This window comes from Tachysurus vachellii, chromosome 12 (genome assembly GCF_030014155.1).
Source record: "Tachysurus vachellii isolate PV-2020 chromosome 12, HZAU_Pvac_v1, whole genome shotgun sequence".
NCBI lineage: Eukaryota > Metazoa > Chordata > Actinopteri > Siluriformes > Bagridae > Tachysurus > Tachysurus vachellii.
Window position 1 is genome coordinate 19,877,962 of NC_083471.1, and position 10,590 is coordinate 19,888,551.

The following is a 10,590-nucleotide window of genomic DNA, read 5'->3' on the forward strand; positions in this document are numbered from 1 at the left end:
CGCTAAGGGGAAGGGTTACAGGTAACAAACAGGAATATACAGAGAAAAGAAAACAGAAATGCTAATGGAAGTCTTGTATTTCATCGCAGAACGGAAAATGTTAAGTAGTAACGTGCTGCGTGTGATGTAGGAAAATGTTGTTTAAACTTGAGATTTGCCCAGATGAGTATAGCCTATGCGGATAAAACATGCAGAATGAGGGTCACAACGTTTTCTAGTTTGTAACCGGATACGTCTCCCAGTCTCAACCAATCAGCATTAACATGAAGCCTCGCTTACGCACAGCACCAAAAAAGTGCACGTAATTTGCTGTAGGCTGTTTTCTCATCTTTGAACACTTTTCTAGCACAGAGTGTCCTCAACATCTGTGTATTGTTTTAATGTGACTATAATCCTGTGTCTAACTCCTGACCTATATAATGCACATTCTGAGGCTGCCCAATATTACTTAATATTCATATTGTCTTACACTACAAACCTCTGTTGTTGACTTGTATACTGTTCGGTCTACAGCAGACCTGAATACCAAAAAACTCAGGAGGAAATTGTGCAATTCTCAACCTACTTATTCAAACTACCTAAACTCAACAGTGGGACGTATTAAAATACCACGACTGTCAAGCCATGAGTGTTTTTAAGTAGCTGTTCCAAGCCTAAGTAGGAACATGTTAATTCGTTACTTAATATCAAGAAATAGCAAGCTAAATCAAATGCTAAAAAGGTGGGAGATGATGAGAAACAAAATGGAGAGGTTTTTTTTTTTATCTGCGTTTGAGCACTCTGTGGGGTCATCTAATAAGCGTCACTGGACCTAATCAAGCTTTGGAAAAGTCGTTAAAACTGTGAGAGGAATTCCCCTGAGTGGGGAGGTAAAGTCAGTGGGGACGTGTTAAAACAGAGATGAAATGTAAACAGCTGTGATTAACAAGTCTACTTACTGGAGTCATTTTATTCCTGACCTTTCCACTGACTGAACACATCAGGACATCAAACTGATATTATTTATATCACTAAACTACTTTTGGATGATTGAGTTTTGGATGAAACCCAATCAATTCAACGGACCAAATAAGTGACTACTCTCATAAGCAATAATAACAACTTTCATAATGTCGGATTGTCATTTTCGTCTCAGTAAAAATTAAGAAAGAAAAAAAACTCCTAAGGTGGTCTAAAGACAACTGGTTGTGTCCTACGATGCAAATAAGAACATTTATATGCTACTTAGTAATGCATGTATACACACTGTCAGCCTTTGACTATTCTATGTTAGAAAAATGGAGTTGATAGACAGATTTTAACAAAGGTCATTCCCTGGAATCTGAGGAAACAGTGGTTTGCTGTTCTTTCAGTAAAAGCCTCATGCGAACAACAATTCCTGAGGTCAAGTGACTGCTATGTGGCAGAACCAAATGTTCTATGCCAGAGCATACATCATGTGCCTATATAATAAAACTTATGCTGACATTTTCTTAAATTAAGAAGCTGTTGTAACACACACTGCAGCACAGTGTGAGAGAGGGCATTTTGAGGAACTGTGGCTTTCATGAAACCAAAGCTGGCTGATGGAAAAAAGCCTAATATAGAGTGCGGGTGGAAACTACTGACCTTAAACTAGCACAACAATAATATATGTAATGTCTCTCACACACACTCAAGGTCACAACTTGTTCCAAACTGTGCATCATTTTGTCCTTAATCCTAAAAAGCTAAGTGGGTGGTATGTTTTACATTAGTGTTTAAATGCATTACTTTTAAAGAGTTAATAAAATGAAAATAACAGGTTTCCAGGTTTGTTGCTATTGAATCTGACATGACACCCTGCCTGTTAAGCCGGCTTTAAGCTTGTTCAAGTTTATTACTTGTCATGCCGCATAGAAAACCACTTCATTCTGTCTACATCATCAATCAGGGCTTGTGCACAAAACACCACAAACAGAAAAGCTTGCAAAATGAGCTTGATGTACTAAAAATCCTTCTGCCGGATATAAAACTTCCATGTTGCCTCACTTTATGTTCCGTCATGACAGGATTGTGATGGGACACTACAGAGACATTTTCATCAGTCACAACACAACAAGCTGCTCTTCTTTAAAACCCCATGTAGTTTGTATACATTTCACCATTATCAATAACATTCATAACTCTCCTACGAGTTTTGTCATCCTACACCTTTCTCCTATTGTCTGACTCGATGTTAATCACATTTCTGACACTACCAGAATTTTGTCTTTAGCTGTGACACTAAATCAGCTAATGGCGAGCACATCATATACAATCCAAGACCACCGAACTCACCTCATGACCAAAGATTATCCTTTACGTTATCCCTTATTGTGCCTGCAGCAATGAATCCGGGTCAACTGTTGAACAACGCAAAGCCGGCACATTCGAACACATTTATACAAGCACTTTGTAACACGTCATGGCAAGTCATAAAACCGTGAGATTTTAACCAAACATTTGTCAGCACTTTATCTTTGATCACAGTGGCACTAAAAGAAGCTGCCAGTAAGCATCACATCATGCAATCCAAGACCACTGACCAAAGTATTTCTACGACAAGTTTTGGTTGAAATAAAAAGCGGCCTGAATATAACAACTGAAATTACTTTTTTTTAAAAACATTCAGCCAGCACTCATATTCAATCCAGTTGCTGATTTGTTTTAAATGCTTTACTTTAATTACTACCTTAAATAGTACCTATTTATTTATATTAAAGAAACTGAAAGACAGCATGTGACCCCTGTTTTGTCCTCAAACAAGCAGATTCAATTAGACAAGCACATGATTTAATTCCGCATCCCTGAAACCCGGCTCTACTTAATGCAGAAGTGCACTCTGGCTTTTATCTTTCCTGAATAACAGAAGCTCAGGATAACAGATATAATATATAACAGATACACCAGACCAGCAAGCAACAAGGAGAATATTCAAAACACTGGAAGGATCTCCAACAGCTTTATGTTTTGACATGTAGTTCACTGTGGACGGTGTAGAAAGTCACTATGTATATGGAGTACACAGGGATTTGGGTCTACACCAAAATATATCAAATCAAATCTTATTTGTCACATACAGACACATACAGGGTACGACATGCAGTGAAATGCTTTTTGCATCTGTTCGGTATTTAAGCATAAAAGGATTTATGCAATTAGGGATAAAAAATAAAACCAAAACCAAAAGGAGGCAGATAAATAAAAAGTATATACTATATAAAAACTATATAAAATATTAAAATATTTATACTTTTATAATTATTTCTATAATATTTAAATATCATAATAATAATAATAATATTAATAATAATATTATAATATATACCTACAGGTTCATTTACAAAATATTCAAAGCAGAACAAAACTTACACGGTTTATATAAATGTGTATAACTACCATACTATAAGTTTTAACATTAACACGTGTTTACAGTTAAAAGTCCTACAATGTTAATTCACAAAACACCACGACAGTTTCAGCATGAAGGTAAAATTGAAGCTATTCAACAAAACCAGTCTAGCTATTAGCAAGCTGACTAGCTTTAGCAAACTCCACTGTCTAAGGGTTGTTTATTGTTTGTTCTTGTTTTTTTCCCCTTCATTCACGTCACCAGTAAATTTACAGTTTTAGTGCTCATATACAGGGTGCTTGTGCTATTTAGTACAGTAAAGAAAACCGCTGAACAGTTAAAAACATCCAAACCTTCCTAAAAGTAATGTCGCTAGCTTTAGCTTAGCATAGCATAGCTTAGCTCCATAGCTACCACCATCATCACAACACAGGTATAAACCGATAATTCAATGTTTTATACTCACAATAGAAAGCTCATATCTATCACCAAGGTTATCCAGTTATTAAATCACTAGTATAACCGTCGAGACGAACGTAAATGGATCAATAACGTGATAAAACTCCGAGCGACGGTGAGAAATACGAACAGACGGCCGACAGTTTTCTCTTCTGTGCAACAAAACTTCTCATCGCTACTCAAAGTCTCGTCGGCATCGTAAAGTCTCGCGAGATAAAGTCTCGCATCCTTTTAGCAACATTACACGAGAAGAAGGTTTCTCGCGTGAACTCGTTTTCAGCGCCGATTTGAAATCCGGATTTAAAGACACCGGATGTGTAAAACGTGTAAAAGATGTCAAAGCCGAAGAATTTAAACGAACTGCCGAATACACAATAAACACGAAGCAGGGAAACTTTTAACAAGTGTGGATGAAAATAATAACAACAGTTGAAGAAAGAAACCATTACGTCCAGTTAACGTTTTTTTTTCTTCAAAATAATAGTTCAAATGCAAAGGCGTGCGAAATAGATGTGCTGATAAAAAAAAAAGCATATTAGAAAAGTCGAAAAGTATCTCAGAATTCACAGAATTTTTTTTTAGACTACATCAGATTTAAATATCAGGCTTTTTCCAGTCTTCAGCTGTGCAGTGTCCTCAAAACAAATTGAGCAGAAATTAAAATATATAAATGGTGTTGTTATATAAAGAAAGTTTATTATACCATATTACAGCTGAATTCTCCAATATGTTTGTGTGGTCAGAAGGTGTGTTTAATAGAGTAGTTTATTGACAGTAGTTTAATATGTGACATAAAAGACAGTAACAATAACAACCATAATGTTATTATTTCTTTATTAATGACTCAATAATATACAGATTAAAAAAGGAAAAAAATGGATATAAAAAAAAAACTGGTAACAGTGTCAAGTTTCAACTGTGTGTCTTTCACAGCTCAAAAATTGTTCGTCCAGATTTAAAAAAGAAATAAATAATAATAATAATAAAAAAAAAAAATAGAAAGCTGATTTTTTTTTAGAGCTCTTATTTTGAAACACACCAAAGCATCGTTATTATTTTCCTGCGCTTAACTTCACACGTCATGTGTCAGCGTGTCCTCTGCCGGTGCAGGTCATCGTGGTTGATTCGTTAGAGCACGTGTTAGTGTGTTTTGTTTTTATACACATACACATACACACATATATTCATATATATTTTACGGTAATGGCTGCTTATGGAAGGACGGCGCTTGTCTCTGCGTTCGTGCGCCACTTCAGCGGAAGTCGCTCTTCATGCGTCAGGAAGTTCCTCGATACAAACCAAAGCATGCGAGTTGTTTGTAATGTAAAATACAGACAGGGGAGAGAAAGTCATGTGTGTTCAGTGCATCCTGTGAAGGCTACATTCAGCTGGGCCACACAACGCAGATCTCTTTCTTCAGAAGTAAGCGTTAAATAGCATGTGGTCTGGGTCAGTGTTGTTTACATGCTGTTTTATCAGCACACGTGTGATGTTTACAATTGAATGTTATTAACGTTATTTTACACTGATCATTTTCCTCCAAGTTCACTGTTGCCTTCTTCTTCAGAGGACTGAAGTCGCATGTGACGTCACGGACAGTGGATTTGCATATTATTTCATACGTCATAATATGAAACGTAAAGTCAAGAAGCTTTTATTTGTCATTTCAACCATACATAGCTGTTGCAGTACACAGTGACACAAGACAACGTTTCTCCAGGATCATGGCGCTACATAGAACAAAGGCAGAGCTAAGGACTTAAGTTAGTTAGTTCTAGATACATAAAGTGCATCTGTGTGACCTGGTGCAAACAGTGCAGGACAAGACAACACGACAGAAAGACAAAAAGACAAACAAGACAAAAAGACAGACAAGATAAAAAGACAGTGCAGGACAAAAAGACAGAAAGACAGTGCAGGACAGAAAGACAGTGCAGGACAAAAGACAGAAAGGCAGTGCAATTTCATCCACGTTGTATTTCCACCTCATGCCCTGTGTACTTGGGAATGGGCTCATGAACCCAAATCCAGTCCAACCCTGATCAGGACAAAATGTTTAGATGAATGAATGAATAACTGAAAAACTGTGACACTAGAGTTCTTGCTGCCACTCTGTTTATAAACCTAACCTTTTTGCTTTCTAAAACGATCAGCCAGAACATTAAAACCATCTGCCAAATATTGTGTAGTTCCTCCAAAACAGCTCACAGCACCTGTCAGGGAATAAAATCTATAAGACTTCTGAAGGTGTGTCGTGGTATCTGACACTAAGACGGAAGCAACAGATCCTTTAAGTTACCAAGTCAACACCTTTCTCATGTTCGTAAAGCAATTGCTGAACCTTTTCCAAGACACATTATCCTGCAGAAAAAGGCTGCTGTATACCGAAGTGGTGTCCTTGGTCTGCAGCACCAAGTAGGTTGGTGGTACATGTCAAAATAGCATCCACATGGATGTTTCCAAGGTTTCCCAGAAGAACAATGCCCACTCCTTGAGAGACACCATACAAGAAGATTACCAATGTTTGATCACCTGTCAGTGGTTGTATTGTTATGGCTGATCAGTGTATATACAGAATTGTTGCCCTGTTTTGTTACCCAGGCAGCTTATTTCCTAGTTTCTAGATCTTCTCAGCACAAATGTTTATACTAACATGTAGTTGTTCCTCTCAGACACCGTACAAAGAAGATGAATATCCACCACTTCCAGAGTATTCTCCTCTTCCAGAGAGCGAGCAGAAGGAAGTGTTCATTGTTCGGGTTAAAGGTCTGCCGTGGACGTGTAGTGCTGAGGATCTGCTGAAATTCTTCTCAGGTATGTCCTGCTGCTGTTTATAACAAATGTCAAGTCACAATCATGTAGACCAGCAGCTTGTTGTTTACCCCTTTATATCAGTTCACTGGTGCAGTCGACCTATTAGACTTTTTCAGTCAGTATAAACAAATGTATTATTGTATCACAAGAAGTCTGATATAAAATGAGTCACGACACTGTTAGCTTTCAGTATGAGATTTTTTCCCTCTGTTGATAACTTTAGAATTTCAGTAGTTGAAGATAATGCCTAATTAAATAAGGATAAATACTAATGAACAAGCACTTGGGGAGTCTCACAGAGAAGAAATGACGACTTTGAGGATTTGCGTAAAAAAATAAAACTATTTTATTATTTTTTTTTATGTATATAGTTCCAGAAAAAACTATAAAAAAATCCCTGAGTGTCTAGTTTTATATGAGCCATTAAGCACCACTCTGGACTGTCATAACAAAGAAATTCAGTGCTGAACACGGACGTCACAAAACGGGCAGAAATTCCACTTCTTGACCTCTGAGGAAAAAGATTTACCTTCATGGTAAAGCTCTCTTTTAAGAGATCCATAACTGCAACAATTTATCTGTTGATACAGAGTGTCGCATTCGAAAAGGTGTGAACGGGATTCATCTTATGTATCACAAGAACGGAAAGCCCAACGGACAGGCCTTCATCGAGCTGGAGGACGAGGAGGATGTCAACAAAGCCTTGGAGATGCACAGGCAGTATCTTGGGCCCCGTTATGTAGAAGGCATGTGCAGCTAATATTTTTAATGTATTAAGGAACGTATAAAAATCTATATATCTGTATGTATTGCATGACGAGGAATTATATTGTGTATTGCAGTGTATGAAGTGACCAATCATGATGCCGAGGCCATACTGAAGGGCACAGGTGAGAGCCAAGACGGAGTGGTTCGCATCCGAGGTCTGCCCTTTAACTGCGCAGAGAAGGAAATTGTCCAGTTTTTTTCAGGTGTGAACCTAACACACTGTAACAGTCATACAGATCCAATTCACTGTAAGCTGAGTCATTTTCTAAAATCGACTCTTTCAGGACTGAACATCATGAAGGACGGGGTCACGCTGGTCATGGACCGCTGGGGTCGAAGTTCAGGTGACGCGTTTGTGCAGTTTGCTACACAAGAAATGGCTGATGAAGCACTGAAGAGAGACCGAGACGTTATTGGAAACAGGTCAGACCATTATGTTAAACTAAAACGTGCCAATTGTGTCAAACTTGAAACGAAGCTTTGGCGTGCGACTCTGCTAAAATAAAAATAACTAAGTGAAGTGACGTGACATACGGCTAAGTACGGTGACCCATACTCAGAATTCATTCTCTGCATTTAACCCATCCAAAATGCACACACACAGCAGTGAACACACACCGTGAACACACACCCGGAGCAGTGGGCAGCCATTTATGCTGCGGCGCCCGGGGAGCAGTTGGGGGGGTTCGGTGCCTTGTCCAAGGGCACCTCAGTCGTGGCCGGCCCGAGACTCGAACCCACAACCTTCGGGTTAGGAGTCTCTAACCATTGGGCCACAACTGCCCCCAACTCTCAACCATGTGTGTTAGAACGAAATTGAATGAAACATCATCTGTACACCTGTAAATTCCCTACATACAGGATAATGCCTTTATTATACTTCCATATCGTTTGACATACTTCTTGACAATGTCGACTTCCCCTACAGGTACATTGAGGTGTACCCCAGCAAGAAGAGCGAGATTCAGACACAGTACAGCAGAGCGAGAGGAGGAGACGCTACAGTTAACCCAGGCCGCACACAGAAGAGTATGTTTCTTTTAATAATAGCTGCATAATTAAGATTGTAGTTATTATTATGTTTAGTTATGTTGTAAGTATTGAATTATATACAGATGCCACTGCAAGTCTTGGCTCATTTAACAGTGCGATCATAGACCATCATCAGCCATTTTATACTGGGTAGGACCCAAATTACTCTTAGAACCACCTCAGATCTTTTTTTTAAGTGCTCAAAGTCTCACTTCTGGCACAAAACAAGTCACAGAGATGATATTTTTCTCCATTCTGATCTGAAGCTCTTGATCTGTATCTGTGAATTGATGATTATTTTAAATAGTTGCATAAAGGAGCAGATGCACAGTTGTTTTTTCTAAAGTGGCTGATTACTGTAACTGTATAAATACTCTTTTTTTTTTTTTTCTTTAAATAAATAGTCTTTCTTTGCAGCCGGCAATGTCTCTCTTCCCACACACTACATACACATGAGGGGTGTACCATATCAAGCCACAGCTGAAGACATCATAAACGTGAGAACCTGTTTAAAACTATATACAATTAATTATCTCGATACTTTGTTCTGAGTTCCACTAACATGTTTATCTCGTATCTCCTGGGTTGGGGGTTTGACTCCTGCCTCTGACATGTGTGCCCAAAGTTCTACACGTACTTCAGGGTTTTCCAAAGATACATGTTGTAGGATGATTGGCATCTCTAATTCTCTGTAGTGTGTGAATGAGTGTGTGATTGTGCCCTGCAATGAGAAACCACTCTGTCTAGCTTGTCCCTTGCCTTGAATTATCAGACTGTAACCAGTGTGTAGGACAAGCGCTACAGAAAATGGATGGATAAACGCATGGGTTTTTCCACAAATATTCTTTCATGTGAAGTAGAAATGGAAGTCACAAGAAGGGGAAATGTGTAACAATTGTGGTAAAGGATTCCTTCACAACTTATCCATGTCCAAGTGCTGCACACATCCAGTGTGTGTATGTAATAAACAGGCAACTCCGTGTACAGTTCTGGGTCCAGACATGACTGATAAGACATCGTCAGTAATTATTATTAGACGTTATTGTAAACATTGTGTACTTGTATTCTGCACTTCTCAGAGTATAATGTATTATGGTTTGTCTTCAGTTTTTTCACCCTATCAGGGTGGCAAAGGTTCTGATCGAGTACGGGCCCGACGGGAGACCTTGCGGCGAGGCAGCCGCTCACTTCACAACGCGACAGGATGCGCTGGAAGCAATGACCAAAGACAAGCAATACATACGTAAGGTTTATGAAACATGCTTCAAGACATGCCGTTTCTCTCACAAAGGTTCTATCGAAGTCAAGCAGTTTAGTAGATTAACACGTCTGTTTCCATCAGCTAGTGTCGGAGACAGATGCAATTACATTGATAAAAAAAAAAATATATATATATATATATATATATATATATGATAAATCAAACCTATAGTGCAAAACATGAGTAAATTATGCCCGTTTTATTTTAAATGTAATTTTTTTTCACAAAAACATACATAAAGCTTGGATAAAACTTTATTTAATTATGGTGTTAAATCATACCAAAAATAAACAATCCACAAACTGTAACATATATATTTATTAATATATATATTTTTTAATATTTGACTATTGCAGCTATTACCCTACAACACAGCTTGCCTAGATGAAGTCAGTTATTCATTTGGTTCTTCTGGCCCTTTAATTCATCTTATTTCATCATTAATTCATCTTGCATTGGCATTTCTGATAACTAGTGTTGTGGTAAAAAACAAAAAGTTGTTCCAAGTGTGAATTGATTTCGTTTTTCTTTTCAATGCAGAGGACAGATATATTGAGCTGTACCTAAATTCCTCGTAATCGGAGAAAAAGGACTGAAAAGGTTTGTTGAACTAGTCAGCTATTTTGTCAACCAGTATTAAATCAATACTTTGCTTACTAACACTTTCTTTTTTTTTCTTTTCTCTCTAGGTGAATGGTTGTGTGTACAAAGCATTTTGGCAATATTTATTTGAAATAAATATGGGGAGAAAACTGTAATTAAACCTGCCTGGATATGGAGTATGTCAGTATTGTGTGTGTTTATAGTAGAACTTATTCAGAATGATTCATAAAGTCAATACAAAATGAAGTATTATATATTATTACATACATATTAGAAGCATCAAGAACAATTTACAAGCAAA

At 37.7% G+C, this 10,590-nt stretch overlaps 2 protein-coding genes across 2 annotated transcripts in view; one reads left to right on the forward strand and one right to left on the reverse strand.

The window, feature by feature from the left end:
- Positions 1-3,998, reverse strand: part of mob1ba (MOB kinase activator 1Ba) — a 12,514-nt gene extending 8,516 nt beyond the window's left edge. The window contains exon 1 of the mRNA XM_060883283.1: positions 3,819-3,998. Within this exon, the coding sequence (XP_060739266.1) occupies positions 3,819-3,832 (14 nt within the window). The 5' untranslated portion in view covers positions 3,833-3,998. The remainder of the gene's footprint in view (positions 1-3,818) is intronic.
- Positions 3,999-4,882: 884 nt separating this feature from the next.
- Positions 4,883-10,465, forward strand: grsf1 (G-rich RNA sequence binding factor 1). The gene is made up of 10 exons (XM_060882672.1): positions 4,883-5,233; positions 6,484-6,625; positions 7,216-7,371; positions 7,468-7,596; positions 7,678-7,816; positions 8,322-8,422; positions 8,843-8,922; positions 9,533-9,668; positions 10,227-10,286; positions 10,376-10,465. Exons 1-9 carry the CDS (start codon positions 5,015-5,017, stop codon positions 10,262-10,264), a joined length of 1,140 nt encoding a protein of 379 aa, XP_060738655.1. The 5' UTR covers positions 4,883-5,014; the 3' UTR covers positions 10,265-10,286; positions 10,376-10,465.
- Positions 10,466-10,590: the final 125 nt, after the last annotated feature.

Bases quoted from the DNA above. Each gene is read 5' to 3' on its own strand.
- grsf1 (XM_060882672.1), top strand. From the start codon at position 5,015: ATGGCTGCTTATGGAAGGACGGCGCTTGTCTCTGCGTTCGTGCGCCAC. The intron at 7,817-8,321 runs GTCAGACCATTA...CTTCCCCTACAG, and splicing joins CGAGACGTTATTGGAAACAG to GTACATTGAGGTGTACCCCA. The intron at 8,923-9,532 runs GTGAGAACCTGT...GTTTGTCTTCAG, and splicing joins CAGCTGAAGACATCATAAAC to TTTTTTCACCCTATCAGGGT.